The sequence below is a fragment of the Phacochoerus africanus genome, chromosome 15, assembly GCF_016906955.1.
Source record: "Phacochoerus africanus isolate WHEZ1 chromosome 15, ROS_Pafr_v1, whole genome shotgun sequence".
Lineage (NCBI taxonomy): Eukaryota > Metazoa > Chordata > Mammalia > Artiodactyla > Suidae > Phacochoerus > Phacochoerus africanus.
This window is the reverse complement of record NC_062558.1, coordinates 54,609,413-54,629,609: the sequence shown is the minus strand read 5'-3', so window position 1 is coordinate 54,629,609 and position 20,197 is coordinate 54,609,413. Positions and strand designations below refer to the sequence as shown.

The following is a 20,197-nucleotide window of genomic DNA, read 5'->3' as shown; positions in this document are numbered from 1 at the left end:
TCATTGGCTTCTTCCCTCCTTCATGCCCTCAAGTTCATCTCCTGTTATCAAACCACAGAATGGCTAGTGGGCTTTTTTCTATAAGGAAAAAAAAATATCTTACATCATCTACCCTTACAGTGTTAGTGAAGTTTAACAACCAGTGTCTCCAAAGGAAGCCTTCTGAATGCTTTCCGCTTTTTCCACCCTATCGGGGCTGATCACATATTTGAAAAGGCTTTGTAAAATGTGAACCAAGATAGGAATAGAAAGTATCATTATCACCCCTGTAGCCTTCATGACTGATGTTACGTGTTAATTACGTGTTAATTTCTCATCCAACCATCACCGGGATCCCTTTACATTCGCAGCCGCCAGAGCTGAGGTGTGCAGTGGCACAGGGGAACGGTTCCGGATCTTCCGAGCTGAGAAAACTTATGCCGTGAAGGCAGGAAGGTGGTATTTTGAATTTGAGGCTGTTACAGCTGGAGACATGAGAGTTGGCTGGAGCAGGCCAGGTTGTCAACCCGATCAGGAGCTTGGCTCAGATGAACGCGCCTTTGCTTTTGATGGCTTTAAGGTGAGTGCACTTTGCTGGGGACACTGTTGTTTGTGGGGTCCTGAGGTTGTAGGCTGCTGTGCACCAGGCATCCACACTCTGTGAGTTCCCACATTGCCTGGCCGGACTCCCTGCTCTGTTCCTTTTGGAGGTCCAGTAATACAGCAAAATTCAAGATATAAAATATTAGGTGTCTATCATATGAAAAAACAAAACATCCTTGCCCATCACATGTATCAAATGCATTTGTGAGATTTTACCTATGTGTATAAAATAGTGTTGACATGTATATTAAGTTTTGGGCTTACTAGTTCAGTATATAACAGGAGTATTTTTAGGTTTGATTTGAACCTTTTTTGGTTTGTATATACAGAAATGGTCCTAGAGTTCTATTTTGCTCAAGTGTGAGTGCCATTGGTTCCGAGGAGTGGGATTTTCTTCTGAAGTAGATGAAAATTAGAATGTCATTTTTTAATGATAAATTCCCAGCTTGAGTCTCTGCCTGTACTTCTCTGTATTTGGGGGAGTAGAGAAAAACAGCCCATGTCCTTGGAAGTGTTCACTGTAGTGAAAAAAAAAGTAAATTTCTAAAGACAGAGTTTTTCTTTTCATAGAAAGTAGGTAGGGTTAGGTTTTTTTAAATAATAGACTCTTAAAATGATGAAGTAGCATTTGGGATTTCTCAAGATTCAGTGATACACCATGTTCATGTTAGGCATTCAGAATCCCCAGGCAGCTCCTCCTGGCTGCGTAGAGCAGGGGGGTAGATAATGTACTGACTACATTTCTTCCTCCCCTCAGGGTAACAGAAGGGCTTCCATGACTCATGCCAGCAGTGGTGGGCGGGTGCTGCTCCTGGCTTTCCCTGTGACAGTGACTCTTCTGTCCCTAGGCCCAGCGATGGCACCAGGGCAATGAACACTATGGGCGTTCTTGGCAAGCAGGCGACGTCGTGGGGTGTATGGTTGACATGACGGAACACACCATGATGTTCACACTGAATGGTGAAATCCTTCTTGATGATTCAGGTTCAGAACTGGCTTTCAAGGACTTTGATGTTGGTGATGGTAAGTATACTGCATCTTGGGTGGTTTTTCAGGTTTTTGGCACAGTGAGACACTTTGTTCTGATGGTTCTTGACCCACCATCTCTGAGGGTGAGCGAGCAGAGGTTTGCAGCTATAAATCACAAGGGTGCCAGATGGCTTATTTGAAATTACTTGAGCAGAAACACTATCTGTACGACATAGCTAGGATTTTGAGAAAGCAGAAATGGCTTTTATGAGTGAGAGTAAGAAAATACATGGCAGGCGAAAGAATAGTTTTCCATAAATATTGAATTTTCCTTTAGAACTTCTCCTTTTAATCAGCTGCTTATAGCTTCTTCCTGTTCATTCATTTCAAAAAATGTAATGAGAACCTACAAAGTATCAGGTCCTCTGCTGCTTGCTGAGATGATTAAGGTGAATAAAACATTGTCCTGTCTTTATGTAGATTACAGAATACTAGGGGAAGCCCACGCTTGTATAATTTCTGTTCAGTGGATAAGTTCCAAAATAAAGAAATGAAGGAAGTTCTACAGAAGCAGAATGCAGGGAGAAAATATGTCTTCCTGTGGGGATCTGAGATGACCTTGAGCAGGGTTGGAAAAGGAAGCCAAAAGCCCTTTGGAAGCAAATAAGAAGGCAGGTTTTCTTTAGAGCTGTACTTCTAGTAGGGTAGCCCCTGGCCACATGGAGTTATTTGAATTTACATTCATTTAAATGAAATAATGTTAAAAATTGAGTTTCTTAGTGGCATTTGCTACATGCCAAGTACTCAGTACTGACTCATGGCTAGTAGAGCCCTATTGGACAGCAGAGATACGGTATTTGCATCATCCCAGAAAGTTCTCTTGGGTACTGCTAATCTAGAGCACATTAAATAAGACCATATTTAACAAAATATTATATAAATATCCAAAAAATGAGCTAACACTTTTATTTTTCAAAATGGCATTGATTATATCCTGTTCCTTAAATATATACATATGGATTTTACCATGTACCTCAGTAAGTACTTTTTTTTTAATTTTTGATTTTTAGGGCTACACCTGCAGCACATGGAAGTTGCCAGACTAGCATTCAAACTGGAGCCACAGCTGCCAGCCTATGTCACAGCCACAACAACATGGGATCCACACCACTCTGCAACCTACACCACAGCTCACGGCAGTGCCAGATCCTTAACGCACTGAGCGAGGTCAGGGATTGAACCGGCATCCTCATGATACTATTCAGGTTCATTACCACTGAGCCACAAAGGGAATTCCCCCTCACTCAGTAATTTTGATGTTCCATGAACTTATCACTAATGCTCAAAAAGTTAGCTGGCTCATTATTTGCATTAAATTCAATGATTATTCATTCAACAAGTTCTTAAGTAGGTATGACCATGGTTTCTCAAAAATAGATTTGTGAAAATAATGGAAATTTTTTTTTTAATTTTTATAATTTAATTTCTCCTTTTCTTACCTGTATCTCTGGGTGATGGGTAAAACTGGTACCCTAACCCTCCATCACCTGTCTCCCCTCCTCTGGTATGGCTCTCAGGAGTATCAGCGTATCAAAGGGCAGATGAGAGAGGGGCTTTTCTGTGTTATTTGCCTTTACTGTCCACTGCTATGGATATGACCTGAGATTTTGTTTTTTTTGTTATTTTTAAATGCCTGCATATTATGCTTTTCTTCCTTTGAAGTTAATTTATTGAAATATCTGTCCTTACAGTTGTTAGTGCCACTTGGTACAACCTGCTGTTGTTACAGACCTGGGACCCACGTTTGTATCAGACCTGGGAAAGTAACATTACTGGGAATCTCCCTAATTAAAAATTAACTCTTGTGGAAGGAAGAAGTTAGGAATCTGAGACACTGCAGTGCAGTCAACAATCCACACAACCAAGGAATTGGGTTGGGACCCTAGCTACTTTTTTCTTTACCTTTATATATGCCTTATATCAACATGTCATGTAATCCTTACCACCCCCAGGCAGAGTAGACTTACTAATGATGGCCATTCTGACCAGTGTGAAGTGGTACCTCATGGTAGTTTTGATTTTCATTTCTCTAATCATTAGTGATGTTGAGCATTTTTTCATGTGTCTTCTGGCCATCTGTATATCTTCTTTGAAGTAAAGTCTATTAGGGTCTTCTGCCCATTTTTCAAGTGTGTTGGGCTTTTTTTATGGTGAGTTGTATGAAGTTGTTTGTATATTTTGGAGATTAAGCCTTTGTCGCTTGCATCATTTGAGACTATTTTCTCCCATTCTGTCTTTTTATTTTATGGTTTTCTTCCTCGTACAAAAGCTTGTCAGTTTGATTAGGTCCCTTGGGTTTATTTTTGTCTTTATTTCTCTTGTTTTGGGAGACTGACCTAAGAAAACATTTGTACAGTTGATGTCAGACAATGTTTTGGCCTGTGTTCTCTCCAAGGAGTTTTATGCCATCTTGTTTTATGTTGAAGTCTTTAAGCCATTTTGAGTTTATTTTTGTGGTGTGAGGGTGTGTTCTGTTTTCATTGCTTTACATGCAGTTTTCCCAGCACCACCTGCTGAAGAGACTGTCTTTTTCCTATTTTACATTCTTGCCTCCTTTGTCAAATACTAATTGACCATGGGTTTCTGGGTTTATTTCTGGGCTCTCTATTCTCTTCCATTGGTCTCTATGTCTGTTTTTGTACTGGTAGACACTGTCTTGATTGCTGTAGCTTTGTAATATTGTCTGAAGTGTGGGAGAGTTATGCCTTCTACTTGGTTTTTTTCCTCAGGATTGCCTTGGCAATTCCGGGTCTTTTATGGTTCCATATAAATTTCTGGATTGTTGGATCAAGTTCCATGAAGAAAGTCATGGGTAATTTGATAGGGATTGTATTGACTCTGTAGATTGCTTTGGGTACATGGCCATTTTTTTTTACTTTAAAAAAATCTACCTAAATATTTCTATTTTAACTCAATGAAGTTTATTATGTTTATAGTTGTGCAGTGATCATCACAACCCAGTTTTACAGTGTTTCCATCCCAAATGCCCCAGTCCATCCCTCTCCCCTAAACATGTCTTCTTTGGTAACCATAAGTTTTTCAAAGTCTGTGAGTCAGTATCTGTACTGTATACTGCAAATAAGTTCATTGTATGTTTTTTTTTTCATATTCCACATGTAAATGATAGCATATGGCATTTGTGTCTCACTGTCTAACTTCACTTAGCATGGTAATTTCTAAGCCCATCCGTGTAGCTGCAAATGCCATTATTTCATTCCTTTTAATGGCTGAATTATACTCCATTGTGTATATGTACAGCATCTTTGTTATCCACTCCTCTGTCGATTGACATTTAGGTTGCTTCCATGTCTTGCTATTTATATAGTGCTGCAATGAACATTGGGGTACACTTATCTTTTCGAGTCTTGGTTTTCTCTGGATAGATGCCCAGGAGTGGGATTGCTGGATCAAATGGTAATTTTATTTTTAGTTTTTTGAGAAGTTTTTTTGGGAATGAAATAGCCTAAAGTTAGACAGTGGGGATGGTTACACACATTAAAATGCTTCTGAATTACACAATTTAAATGGAAAATGCTTAAATGTTATCATTTTAAACTTGAATTTTCTTATTATTATATTACTTTGAACATAAAAAATATAGAACCTGGTAAATAATGTAACAGAAACAAATAAATAAATAAAAACATATACAGAAAACACAACATGGAAAAGGAAATAAAGTTCGGGTGGGGGAGTGGGTTGATGGTAGAAACTAGAACTGACAATGAGAGTGGTTGCAGAGCCATTGTGCCCATGGGCTCGGTGACTACTGAAGTGGCTCCTACAAGTACAGGAATAGGACCAGTAATAGTTGCAGGCTCAACCACCAGTGGTATTAGGGAAGTTAACCTGGATCTTGGCCTCCTGCAGGGCCAGGTGAACGTTCTCTCTTGAGGGGTGGTAAATCCTCATTGGGCTGTATGTCTACTACAGGAACAGGTACCTGTTCTCCCTGCAGGAGCTCTGAATCCTGACCTGGTTCTGGGTCTCCTGAAGAAGCAGATGTAGTTTCTCTCTGAAAGAGCTCTGGATCCTGACATGGCTCTGTGGATCCCAACCTGGCTCAGAATCTCCTGTAGAAGCAGGTGTAGGTTCTCCCTGCAGGAGCTGTAGATCCAGACCTGACTCAGGGTCTCCTGCAAGAGTAGGTGCAGGTTCTTCCTGCAGGATTTGTGAATCCTGACCTGGCTCAGAATTTCTCATAGGAGCAGGTGCAGGTTTGCACTGCATTTGTGTATCCTGACCTGAATCTCGATCTCCTGAAGGATCAGGTAGAGTTTCTCCCTGGTGGTGTTCTAGATCCTGACCTGACTCTGGATCTATTATAGGAGCAGGTGCAGGTTCCCCATGCAGGAGCTGTGGATCCTGTTCTGGTTCTGGATATCTCTTACAGGATCTGATGTAGCATCTCCCTGCAGGAGTTGTGGATCCTAACCTGACTCTGGGTCTCCTGCAGAAGCAGGTGCAGGTTTTTGCAGGAATTCTGGGTCCCAATCTGGCTCTGGGTCTCCTACAGGAGAAGGTGGAGTTTCTCCTTGTAGTTGTGGATCCTGACCTGGCTCTGGATCTCTTGCAGGAGCAGGTTCAGGTTCTCCGTGCAGGTTTTGTGGATCCTGACCAGGTTCTGGGTCTCCTGCAAAAGCAGATTTGGATTCAGGGGTGAGGTGCCCTCAGTGGTGGTGTGGTGCACCAGTCCCTCATTCACAGAGAGAGATTGAGTGGTCCTGTCAACCAGCCCACCACTGAGCTCTGGTGTGGTGTTCTGAAACAATAAGACCAGCAGTCAGCCTGGCCCAGAGTTATCAGAGTACTGGCTGGCCACCCTCACTGCTGCTTCTGCCCACTCAACCTTTTCCCAGATCAGGCCCATACCTAGGTCTGTTCAGATATCCACGCAGGAGGAAAGAGATATTCCTAGAGGGCTTGGGATAAATCTTAAGCAGAAGGGTACTGCTCTAGCTCTCTATATCCTCACACAGTCAGCTTTGACCTGGGCTTTGGGCATGACTGGCCCACCAGGCTTTTGACCTGTCCTCAGCCCACTCTTGCTAGAGGTAGACCCTCCCACCCAGTCCTACCACGCCAACCTGCCCCACCTCCACACAAACTGGGTGGGCACAGTGGGCTACCTCACTGGGATCAGAGTGGTGGCCTGGCCTAGCTTTGCTCACCTGTGGCCTCCTTTGTTACCTTTGATTTCTCCTGGGCAAATGGCTGTAGACATCTCAAGTGAGACCTGACCCAGTGCCTATAGCATCGAAATGGGCTGTTTCTGCTGGCTTCCCCAAAGCCACACACACCATTTTCACTCAAGGGTCTCCAACAAAGTGAGCTATGTAGGGGACTTGTCTAGAATGTGGGTGCCTAGTTACCCAGGTTCCAAGTTCTCTTGGTCTTTCTTGCCAGGTAGGTGAGGTCACTTCCTGAGATCCCCTTACCCTGGCTTCCTCCTTATACAAAGCTGCCCAAGGGCACTTCTGGGATGCTGACCACTCAGCCCTTACCCCAGGCCAAGTCCAAGCACAGTGACACCCACACAGCCTACCCGCAAATCTCTTGGGAGGCCTGGATGCCACCAGGGCCCCAACTCTGAGGATGCAGTTGGATTCAGACCCAGCTTCTCCTCCTCACCAGTGATGTGACCCTGGACAAGCCACATGCCTCTCAGGATATACCTATTCTCCATCTGCGCAGTGGAGATTATTCTGGCCTCTACTTCCCAGGGAAGCCACTAGGTACATAGGCCTATAACAACTGACAGTGCCTGTAAAACCCATGGGCTGGTATCCCATGGAGCTCATACATGGACTTGGCAAAGGAAGGGTGACATAAAAGGCTAACATAGCACAAAATACAGCTTAGCCAGGCCTGGGTCTCCTCTGCGATATATGGAGAGTATTCCCCTTCCTGCCTGTTTCCTAGTCCCACCATGGGAGGGTTGAAATTCAGTAAAATCCAGAGATCATCCCTCTGGCACACAACCTTCCAGGTCCTCCTGTTATATTTAGGTTCAAGTCCACATGTCTCATCTTGACCCCTGTGGCGGGCTACCCCTGCAATGGCTCCCCGCATTATTGCCTCGTGGTCAAACATCCTCTGATGTAACCCCCACCTTTCCAGATTGGATGGACATTGTGACCAGGTTCTAACATATAGACCAGTTTAGGAAAATTGTGGGAGTTCTACAAATTCCCCTTTTCCTATGTTCATTCTGTCTGTCTCTCAGTGCTCTTTCTCTCTGACTCTTTCTCTTTCTCCCTTTCTTTGTTTCTGTCTATCTTTCTCTGTCCCCCACCCCCATAAATATATTCGCCAATCAGTGGACATTTTGATGACTTCCATATATTGGAAATTGTCAGTGAGCTTAGGGGTGCATATAACTTTTTCCTAAAAAAAATATTATAGTTGATTTATAATGTTATGTCAATTTCTGTTGTACAGCAAAGTGACCCACATTCTTTTTCTCACATTTTCCTCCATCATGTTCCATCACAAGTGATTGGATATAATTCTCTGTGCTGTGCAACAGGTTGTCATTGCTTATCCACTCCAAATGCAATGGTTTGCATCTTCTAAGCCCAAATGCCCAGTCCATCCCATTCCCTCCCCCTCCTCCTTGGCAAATACAAGTCTGACCTCTATGTCCATGAGTTTGTTTATTTTCTGTAGATAAGTTCATTTGTACAATATATTAGATACCAGATATAAGTGATACCGTATGGTACTTGTCTTTCTCTTTCTGACTTACTTCACTTAGTATGAGAGTCTCTAGTTCCATCTATGTTGCTTCAAATGGCATTATTTTGTTCTTTTTACAGCTGAATAGTATTCCATTGTGTATCTGCACCACATGTTCTTAATCCTTTTATCTGTTGATGGACATTTAGGTTGTTTCCATGTCTTGGCTTTGTTAATAGTGCTGCAGTGAACACATCAGTGCATGTATCTTTTTGAATGAAAGCTTTGTCCAGATATATGTCCAGTAGTGGGATTGCAGAATCATATGGTACTTCTATATTTAGTTTTCTGAGGTACCTCCATACTCTTTTCCATATTTGTTGTACCAATTTACATTCCCACCAATAGTGTAGGAGAGTTTTTCTTTCCTCCACACCCTCTCCAGCATTTGTGATTTGTAGACTTATAAATGACAGCAGTTTGACTGGTGTGAGGTGGTACCTCATAGTAGTTTTGATTTGCATTTCTCTAATAATTAGTGATGTTGAACATCTTTTCCTGTTTCTTTTTTGTATTTTGTCCATCTGTGTGTCTTCTTTGGAGAATTATATATTTAGATTTTTCTACCCATTTTTTAGTGAGATTGTGTTTTTGATATTCAGCTTCAGGAGTTGTTTATGTATTTTGGAGATTAATCTTTTGTCAGTGGCTTCATTTGCAAATATATTCATCCATTCTGTGTGTTTCCCTTTTGCTTTGTTTAGGGTTTCATTTGCTGTGTAAAAACTTTTAAGTTTAATTAGTTTACATTTGTTTATTTTTATTTTTATTGTCATTACTCTAGGAGGTGAATCTGAGCAGTTATTGCTGTGGTGTACATCAGAGTGTGTTCAGCCTATATTTTCCTCTAAGAGTTTTATAGTATATGGTCTTATATTTAGGTCTTTAATCCATTTTGAGTTTGTTTTTTCTGTGTGGTATTAGGAAGCATTCTAATTTCATTCTTTTACATATAGCTGTCCAGTTTTCCCAGCACCACTTATTAAAGGAACTGTCTTTTCACCATGGTATATTCTTGCCTTCTTTGTCATAGATTAGTTAACTATAAATGCATGGGTTTTATTCTGGGTTTTCTGTCCTGATATATGTTTCTATTTTTGTACCAGTACCATACTGATTTGATGATCATAGCTTTGTAGTATAGTTTGAGGTCTGGAAGCCTGATTCCTCTAGTACCATTTTTCTTTCTCAGTATGGCTTTGGCTATTCTGGGTCTTTTGTGCTTCCAAACAAACTAAAATGTTTGGTTCTAGTTCTGTGGAAAATGTCCTTGGTAATTTGATAGGTATTGCATGGAACCTGTAGATTGCCTTAGGTAGTATAGTCATTTTGACAATAGCGATTCTTCCAATCCAAGAGCATGGTGTATCTTTACATCTGATTGTGTCATCTTTGATTTCTTTCATCAGTGTCTTATAGTTTTCAGAGTACAGGTCTTTTGTCTCTTTAGGTAGGTTTATTCCTAAGTATTTTATTATTTTTGATGTGATGGTAAATGGGATTATTTCCATAATTTCTCTTTCTGATCTTTCATTGTTAGTATATATAAATGCATTGGATTTCTCTGTATTAATTTTGTATCCTGCAACTTTACTAAATTCATGGATAACCTCTTAACAGTTTCCTGGTAGTGTCTTAAGGATTTTCTAGGTATAATATCATGTCATCTGCAAACAGTGATAGTTTGACTCACTTCAGTGTGTGGTCAATCCTTGAGAATGTTCCACATTCACTTAAAAAGAATATATATTCTGAATTTTTTTTGATGTAATGTCCTGAAAATATCAATTATGTCTAACTTTTCTATTGTGTCATTTAGGATCTCTGTTGCCTTATTGATTTTCTGTCTAGAGGATCTGTCCATTTATGTGAGTGGGATGTTAAAGTATCTTACGATTGTTATAGTCCCATCAATTTCTCCTTTTATGTCATCACTTTTACAACAGTTACTTTTTATATTTTATTTTATTTTATTTTTTTACTTTTTGTTCTGTATACTAACTTATTTAAGTGATTACTTTCCAATTTCCTCCATGCTATTTGTTCTTACTTCTTTTTTATTTAGAGGAGCCCTTTCAGTATTTCTTTTAGAATGGGTTTAGTATTGCTGTACTCCTTCAGTTTTTGTTCAAGAAATTCCTTATTTCTCCTTGTATTTTAAATAATATTCTTGCTGGATAAAGTATTCTAGGCTGCAATTTTTTTTTTATTTTAGAACTTGGAATATATGTTGCCACTCTCTTCTGGCCTGCCATGTTTCTGTGGAGAAGTCAGCTGATAGCCTTATGGGGGTTCCCTTATAATTAACTCTATTAATTAACTCAGTTTTTCTCTTGGCTGCCTTTAATATCCTCTATTTAATTTTTGCCATTTTTATTATAATTTGTCTTGGTGTGGGCCTGTTTGGGTTCAACTTGTTTGGGGCCCTCTGTGCTTCCTATATCTTGATATCTGTTTCCTTTAGATTTGGAAAGTTTTCAGCCATGATTTATTCAAATCTATTTTCCATCGCCTTTTCTTTTTCTTCTCTTTCTTAACCCCTATTATACATAGATGGCCTGCTTTATATCATCCCATAGAGCTCTTACATTGCTTTCAAATTTTTTTCATTTGGTTTTCTGTCTGTTGTCCTGATTGGATGATTTCCATCATTATATCTCCCAAGTCACTATCTTTGTTCCTCTGCATGATTCATTCTACTTTTAAGTGGCTTTAACTCAGTTTGTTTCTCTGCAAATGAATTTGATAATTTTTCTTGGCTCCTTATATTTTCTAGTTCCTTTCTAAAGTAATCTGCATTACTGTTCATATCTGCTCTTAATTCCTTCGTATTCACCATTAATTCCTTCAGTATTTTCACTATCTCCTTTTTGAACTTGGTGTCTGTTAGACTGCAGGGCAGAGGTCTGTTTCATTTTTTGCTTCTTCAAGTGAATTCTCCTATTCTTTTAACTGGGAATGGTTCCTGAGCTGCTTCATTTTACTTATATTTTTCTTATTCTGCGAGTTTAGGGAAACTAACTACTGTGGTCTTGTTTGGCTATTTACATGCAAGAGTGCCCCTCAGTATTTTGGGAGGGCTTACTCTTTATATTTGGCATGAGGGTTTAGATGTTTGTTGTCTTGTTTCTCAGTGTGCACAGGATGTTACCCCTTCATAGAGGGCTGTGCATGCTTCCAGGGAGATGGAAGCTGTGGGGAAGGCTAGTAGCCAGTGCCTGGTTGCTGGGCCTTTTGCAGTATCACAGACCCACAGGAAGGTGGTTCAGGCTGCTCCTAGTTGCAGGGTCCTGGGAAGTGGCATTGAGCCTCAGGCAGGTTTAGACAGGGCCCAAAGCATTTGGGAGTGGCAGCGACAGGGTGTGTGCATTTCCAGGAAAGTGAGAGCAACAACAGGTGGTGCTCAGTTGCACTGCCCTCTGTGCCGACCTCTGAGGTAACTGGGTCCGACATTGGTGTCTGTTCATAGTTCCCTAATGCTGGAGGGCCACACCCACTTCTGGACTATAAGTGATAAGTGTGATGGTTTGCCCCCAGTACCTGTAGACCATGCAAGAATCTACCTATCATGCTTAGCCCGCACATAGGTGCCACCATCTGAAGAGGTGCAAGGGGGGCCTCACTGCCCATAGACCCACCATCAAGAGTCTGTGCACATGCAGAGGAAGATATTCCTGTGGCTGTCTGCCCCTCCTCCTCTTGCCTCCCCAACAATGGCACCTTGCTTCTCCCACAGGCCCAGATCTCCTCCCAGGTTTCCTCAGCTGTAGTGCTCTGCTCCCCAGCCTTTGGCTCACCACTCTCTGGCTCCCTCAGACTATCTCCACTTAGCCAATCCTTGTCCTCTCCCTGGAACTGACCTCCAGAGCCTGAGCTCAGTGCTCAGCCCCTGCCCAAGCATCTCAGGCTATGGTGTCATGAGAGGTAGAACCGATGGTCTGTGTGGCTTTCTCTCTTCTTGGTCCTCCCCAGTCCAGCTGCTATGTTTTTCTCTGAGGCTTTGAGGTCCCTCCATCTTGACTGATCTCCTGATCAGTTAGGTGGCTTCCCAGGGTGTGGGTTCCTTTCCTCTTTCACACCTCCCTCTGAGGTGTGCTAGTACCGTCCTGATTTCTTTCCTCTATCTTCCTCTTTTTTTTTTCCTTTTGTTCTACACAGTTATGTGGAGGATTTCTTGCCCTTTTTTGAGGTGTGAAAATCTTCTGCCAGTGTTCAGTAGATGTTCTGTGCAAATCGTTCTACATGAAGTTTTGGGGTTTTTTTGATGTGTTTGTGGTAGAAGATGAACACCATATCTTACTCCTCCACCATCTTGATCCTGCCTCTTGACACTAAATGTTTTGAGTGAAGATAAAGATAGTTAGTTATAAATTAGATGGATTCTAAAGAGTGTGAAGATGTTGGAAACTGGAGTCTCATAGTTTTGCCCAGAATCAGAAAGGGAAGGTCCTTTGACTTTTTCAGGAGTAGAACTCTTAAATATGTACTACATTCATGGAATACTTTAAGTTATGAAGTGAGGACATTTTCAATATTTAGAGTTAAGTTTCAGATTATTATTTTAATATACGTCTTTTGATCTTATGTGTGTGAAATATACTCAGCATTTTATTTGAGGAAATTCATTGTAAAATGATCAGTGAATTCCATGGAACTAAATTTTTTAATCTCAGCTGACCAGTTAATTGACAGTTAAATTTTACATGTTGATGAACACAGGAAATTTCTATCTTACAGACAATTTTGAGAATAAAGTTGGTAGGTGATGAGTGAGATAATTTGTATCCATACTAGCCTTTCTTCAAATTGGTGGCTTTGCCTATAGCGAATATATGTTTGAGGTAATAGAAGGAGCATTATGGAAGTGCAGCACTAAAGGCTCATTATCTGCTAGTACTGGAGAGCCAAACAGCAAGATCCAGTATGGGATGGTTTACGTATACTTAAAAAGATCAAGGCATGAGTTGAAATAAAGTATGTCAGAACCTTGTATATATTAAACTTTTTTTCTGGATTTGATTTGATGGAAAGGATGTGATGGTTTTAAAAATGGTTTTCAAATTCAGAAAGAAAAATCCTAGAGTTCCCTTGGAGCCTAGTGGTTAAGGATTCGGCAGTCACTGCTGTGACTCAGGTTCTACGCCTGGCCTGGAAACTTCTATATGTCATAGGCACGTGCCCCCCAAACAAACAAACAACCCACTTCTAATGATCTCGATTGTCTGAAATGAACTGGGAGCCAGGAAGAAAGTATGGGAATGTCCCTATTGTGCCAGCATTGTTGTTATAAAATCCATGAACTAAAGATACACTTGCATCATATTAGGTTTCCTAAGACCTCACTTAGCATAATTCCTTGATTCATTTTCAAAGCCAAAATGGACTAGAGGAAATAAATACCATGTCTGAAGCCTTGGGTTCTAGACCCAATTCTGAAAATAATTCTTCCTGTGTGATCTTGGGCAAATATTCCCTCTGTTTTCATTTCCTTAAAATAAAAAAAAAATACTAATTGTAAATGGTCTTTTCATGCCTCTTCCAGTTCTAAAGATCCCAGAAATCTAAGGCAAGTGTTTTCGAATGGTTTGTTTTACCCTCCCACTCTGCAGTCTTGATTCAAATTTTAACACCTCACTTAACTAGTTAAAAGAACTTAGACAAATGATTGAATAACTTAATTGTTTCCTCGTCTTAAATAAATGGGGTTAACAATTAATAATTAATGGGAATGTGCTTATGTATCATCTGGCACAAAATAGACCACCAATAAGTGTTACCTGATCAAATAATTCAGATTTACACATTAGTGTAATATTAGCCCTTTTTATATGCTTTTGGCCATTTGGTTCAGGTTATAAATGTGGATTCCTCTCTGTATTTCAAAAAATTTGAAATCTGCAATCAGATATTCTTAGGAAAAACTGGTATGCTTGGGATCTGCTCTATCTTCTTTTCATTCCGGCCCCCATCACAGATTTCACGCCTGCATCACACCCCCACATCCTTGTGACTGCTAGTTACTTTCCTGGACTTGCACGCTCCCAGCACACCCCTCTGCTCAGGAGTTGGGAGGCTCATCAGTGGGGAGAGTTAAAATTCGCTAAAGCCATCTGTCTTTTGTTGGAGGAAGCAATTTAGCCATAAGTTGTAGCTACTGTTTTAACAGATTTACAAATAGTTAGGGCGGATCTGGCACAGGCCCAAGTTACCAGTGTGATTCATGAGTACTAATTTAAGATCCACTGCCAGGAAGAAACCTCCGTTAGATACATCAGGCTATGTTATGTGCAAGGTGTCAGTTAAGGTAATGGAATAGAAGATGGAAACCACTAAGGGCAGGAACGGAGAACCTACATTTTACCTTTGCCAGGGTGTGTGCATGAATTAGTGGAAATTTGTTTATTTGTGTTGGAATACAACTGTGCTCAGCCTAAGCCTACCTCAAACTATTAAAGAATTGAACCTCAATTATCATGTTCTGCTCTGGATAGTTATTAAGAATGAGGTCACTTAGCAGCTTGTGTGATTTATGGCAAAACTTTCTGTCCTTTGATAGCAGTTATGATTTCTTGACATTATATATATTAATAGCTCTATTTATTTACTCATTATATGCTTTCTCTATGTAAAGATAAGTTCTAGAAAGTCAGTGACCCCTGTTCATTCTGTTCCCAATTGTATCTCCAAAGCCTAGAACATTGGTTGGCATCTGGTAGGTGGTCATTAGATATTTGCCAAATGAAGGGACCTGATGCAGTGTTTAAATGTTGAAAACTTAGAGTAGGAGTTGGCCAAGTGAGGCCTGAGGGACCAGTCCAGCCTGCCATCAGTCTTTGTGAATAAGGTTGGAACACAGCCACACTCCTTTGTTGATGGACTATCTGTGGCTGCCTCTGCACTGTCATTCAGGCTCGAGTAGTTTTGGCAGAGAACATATGGTCCAGGAGACCTAAAATCTCTACTTTGTTGATTTACAGGCCTGGCTGAGAGCATGGACCTTGAGATCTGCTGTTTCTTTTCTGGCCACTCAGCTGTGATTCAAGCTGAGACTGGACTTAAATCATTGGGAAAAGATAATAAACAATTCCTATCTCAATAAATGGTTCACTGAGAGGCAGCCTCAGATAAGCAGAGAATCAGCTGCTGTTAGCAAGCCCTGGGTGGGAGCATTTCATCCCATCAGCACCTTTACTGGCAGGACACTGGCCAAAGGAAGTGGCTGAAACCTGGCCCTTTCCCAGGTGGCAGCTGAACCAAGCCTGGAGTTGTCCCCCCCAACCTCTCTGCTCTGATGCCACTGCTGTCTAGTCCTTCCTGCTGTGTGATGTGCTAAGTTTTAAAATATAGTTTTTAGAAACATCTGTGGTTTTATTACCATAGCCGCTACTAAAACTGCATCTTCAGAAGTCAGACTATAATTTAACTTTTATTAAGTTCTGCTTTATTTAAATTAAAAAGATAAAAAATAGCGTAACTTGTACTTATGGATATACTTTTGCAAATAGATTCCCTTCAAGGGGACAAAAATGATAAAGCAATGAAAATACCATCTCCTGCTATGCAGTAGTGAAGAAGTACATCTATTTATTTTTCATAAAATTAATAAATTACTTTTGAACATTTGAAAAACAAAGGAGTATAATGAAAGTGGTTTAAAATTGTAATATATTCTCACTACCCAGAGAGAAATTTGACTTTTAATGTCTCTTTCTCCCATTTAAAATATTGAGATGTAAAAACAGTTTTGTATTGCCGCCTTTTTGACTTTAAATTATAAATGTTGTCTTGAGTCATAACAACATTTTAGGGATAACTTTTGATATTTCTATCATTTTTATATTTTGAGAAATGTCAGCCCCTCAGAAAAGTGCAAAAACAGTGTGATGAATACCTGTATATGCTTTATCTGGAATCACCAGTTCTTAAATTTTGCCAGATTAATTACACCTCCTCCTACAGTTTTATTTTGGTGAGGCCTAAGCATGATTTTTAATAACTGCACATATTTAGTTTTGTGTACATATCATAATTAGCCATTCTCTTATTATGGATATTTAGTTTCTTTTACCTTTTTCATTTTCCATTTTAAATTTAGTGAGCATCCATGTTAAGTACTTTATGTACAGGATCTTATTTTTAAAACCATAACCCAACAGGGTAGATAATGCAGAAGAAAGGATTAAAGCTGAGAGAATTTAAGCAACTTGCCAAAGGTCGTAAAGTTTAGAGGTGATGGAGCCGAAACTGGAATCCAGGTCTCCTGGATTACAGATTCTCTTCTTAGTCTATTCCTAGGACTGCTTGTTTGCCGTCTTCTTACATGGTAGCTCTTTTGCCGAGTCCTCCTGACACCTGTCTCTCCTCAGCTCTTGGTGCCCCCTCTTCTCCGATGCATCAGTAGGTTATTTTGATGTTAGGTCTTCAGCTGCCTCCCCACCTCCTTAGAGCCTTTTAGCGGGATCTGTGTGTTAGTCACTGAGTATTCCCAGTTTCTGGCACACAGTAGCTTCTCAGCAAATATCTCTTGGATAAAGAAACAAATCATTGAAAGTATCTTCATGCATATTACTAAATTGTTCTCTGTCAATCTTGTACTCTAATTTTATTAGCAAGATTTCTAGTACCAGCTCACTACATCCTCATTGGACCTCAGAACTTGAACTTCAACAATTTAAAGGCTATGTTATTTGGCCCATTTTATATCCACATCACTCTTCTGCATTTCTGATAAGAAAATGTAGGTATATCCCATTTTATTGAGTGAATATTTTATTTTTACAAAAACTATCACTTGTTTTCATAATAAAATACATATTCATTAAAAAATATTAAATTGAGAGACATAAAAAGAGAGAAAAAAAGCGAGTTCACATCGTGGCTCAGCAGTAATGAACCCTACTAGTATCCAAGGTTTGATCTCTGGCCTCTTTCAGTGGGTTAAGGATCTGGCGTTGCTGTGAGCTGTGGTGTAGGTCACAGAAGTGGCTCAGATCCTGCATTGTGGTGGCTGTGGTATAGGCCAGCAGCTGCTGTTCCAATTATACCCCTAGCTTGGGAACTTCCATATGCTGTGGTGTAGCCCTAAAGAAGATAAAAATAAAAAAGAGAAAGAAAAAAGTATTAAAAATCCCACCATTCTGAAATTTTTTTTTCAGTGCAGATTTTTATTTATTTTTTTTAATTGTTACTTTCCCAATACAATTTTTTTTCTACGTACAGCATGGTGAACCAGTTACACATACATGTATAGGTTATTTTTTCTCACATTATCATGCTCCATCATAAATGACTAGACATAGTTCCCGGTGCTACACAGCAGGATCTCATTGTTAATCCATTCCAAAGGCAATAGTTTGCATCTATTAACCCCAAGCTCCCAATCCACCCCACTCCCTCCCCTTCCCCCTTGGCAACCACAAGTCTATTCTCCAAGTCCATGAGTTTCTTTTCTGTGGAAAGTTTCATTTGTGTTATATATTAGATTCCAGATATAAGTGATGTGATATTTGTCTTTCTCTTTCTGGCTTACTTCACAGAGTATGAGAGTCTCTGGTTCCGTCCATGTTGCTGCAAATGGCATTATTTTGTTATTATTTATGGCTGAGTAATATTCCATTGTATGTATGTATATATATATATACATATATATATATACCACATCTTCCTAATCCAATCATCTGTCGATGGACATTTAGGTTGTTTCCATGTCTTGGCTATTGTGAATAGTGCTATAGTGAACATGAGGGTGCATGTGTCTTTTTTTAAGGAAAATTTTGTCTGGATATATGCCCAAGAGTGGGATTCCTGGGTCATATGGTAGTTCTACGTATAGATTTATAAAGGACCTTCATACTGTTCTACATAGTGGATGTACCAGCTTACATTCCCACCAACAGTGCAGGAGGTTTCCCTTTTCTCCACACTCTCTCCATTCTCAAGAATTGATCACATACTGAAGCACAAAGCTAACCTCAACAAATTTAAGAGTATAGAAATTATTTCAAGTATCTTTTCTGACCACAATGGCATGAAACTAGAAATCCACCACAAGAAAAGAAATGAGAAAAAAACTTACTACATGGAGACTAAACAACATGCTACTAAAAAACCCATGGGTCAATGAGGAAATCAAGAAGGAAATTAAAAAATACCTCAAGACAAATGATAATGAATTTTTTTTGATATACATAAAAAACCTTCTGGTGTTTTTGCATCTTTAAAAATAAAGCATATATTATATCTTTCTCTTTAGAAATAATATTGTGAATATTTTCCTATATATTAATGAGCCTTTGAACACCAGATTTTCAAAAGCTAAATACTGTTATCAGCTCAAGGAAAAGAAAAGCATATATTTATTGTCAAAACCGTATTCTGTAATTGTTAAATATAGCCATAGTGAACAGTTGACATACATTTTTTTGTGCATAACAACTAAGAACTTTGTTTTTTAGATGAAAATATATCAAGCATACAGAAAAGTTAAGATTTTAGTATAATAAATGCCCAGAGATCTACTGTGTACATATTTTTAGGTAGCCAGTAACTTGACTTTCAGAGTTGGAACTCCTGAATATAAAGTGGTTAGGAAGAAAGGAATGTTTAGCATCTGGGGAAATGTTTCTGTCTCAGTTTCTCCTAGTTTATATTAAATGGATGTTAGATTTGCCAATTTGTGCAAATGTAGTTCAAACTATCTCAGATCTATTGTATTTATCCAGTCTTTTTCTTTGATTCCTTTGGGGACACTTATTTAAGACAGCTTTCCTTGAGTACTACTTGAAGAGCTGGCACAGCTGCTGACACAGCTGTGGCTTCTTTAGTTTTAACTGGAAACTCATCATTCACACTTCCTTGAATCCAGCTGGGTGTGTTCTTGCTTCCTGGTTGGTGCACTTTGATACAACTGTTTATTTACATATTGATGATACCAATGGAGTGACATCATTATCAATTATCCCACGTAATTTTCATTGTCTTGTGATGTTTTAAGGGTTATCCATTGCTTTCACTGCCACTCATTTCAAAAAGGAAAGTAATAGAAATCATAAGGGTAGAAATTCACCAGCTTATTCTTAGTATCTCGTGCTTTTATGATCCACAAGTTAGATCTCATTTGTAGTCTGCATCCAATACTGACAATAATGTACTGACTACCTGAACTTTTCTGTTAAATATCATAGAAAGAAATGAAGAGGAGAGAAACACCGCCTCCACTGAAAAATATCACTTCATCCCCTTGCAAACAGTTGATTCCAAAAATCTCAATTAACATAATTAATGTAATTTCCCCTTTTTCTTTAGGAGTGGAAAGATTAACTGACCCTACCACACATTGAAGTATTTTGATTTTTTTATTGCTCATTGCTATCACTTTTGATTTAGTCGTTTACTTTAACCTACTCTTTGATTTGATATCTTAATTATTTCTGTTAATTGTGCATCACCCTGCTTAATATGCAGTGGCAATGACATTGAAGGGAAAGGGACAGATGGAAAAGCTTCTGTAGGATGTTAGCAACTATTTCCAAATATCTCTATGTGTTAGTTTACTTTTTTTTTCATTCTTAGATCTAGTGTACCCCCAAGAAAAAGGAGGCAAAATTCTCTTCAGAGATCAAAAGCAGCTATAAATGAATGAAAACCTTAAAAAATGTTGTCTCCAATCCTATTTTTTTTTTCCTTTGAGTTCCAGGTAAAGAAATCTGCAGCCTAGCTCTGTTGGGTGTTGGTACTTTCAGGCTCTCTAGCAACACACTTTGGGACTTCCTTCTCCCTTGCCCTTGACAATAGAATCCCTTGCACTTGGGAGTCAGGAGGGTCTGGAATGGGGCTGTGCCCCCTAAGG

The 20,197-nt window shown here is 39.5% G+C and overlaps 1 protein-coding gene across 2 annotated transcripts in view; it reads left to right on the top strand.

Annotated features, from left to right (window-relative positions):
• The window catches only part of RYR2 (ryanodine receptor 2), a 775,249-nt gene that overhangs the window by 490,033 nt on the left and 265,019 nt on the right, over positions 1-20,197 (top strand). For both annotated transcript variants that reach the window (XM_047762364.1, XM_047762363.1), the window contains 2 exons: positions 351-559; positions 1,431-1,605. In XM_047762364.1, coding sequence (XP_047618320.1) covers positions 351-559; positions 1,431-1,605 — 384 coding nt within the window. The remainder of the gene's footprint in view (positions 1-350; positions 560-1,430; positions 1,606-20,197) is intronic.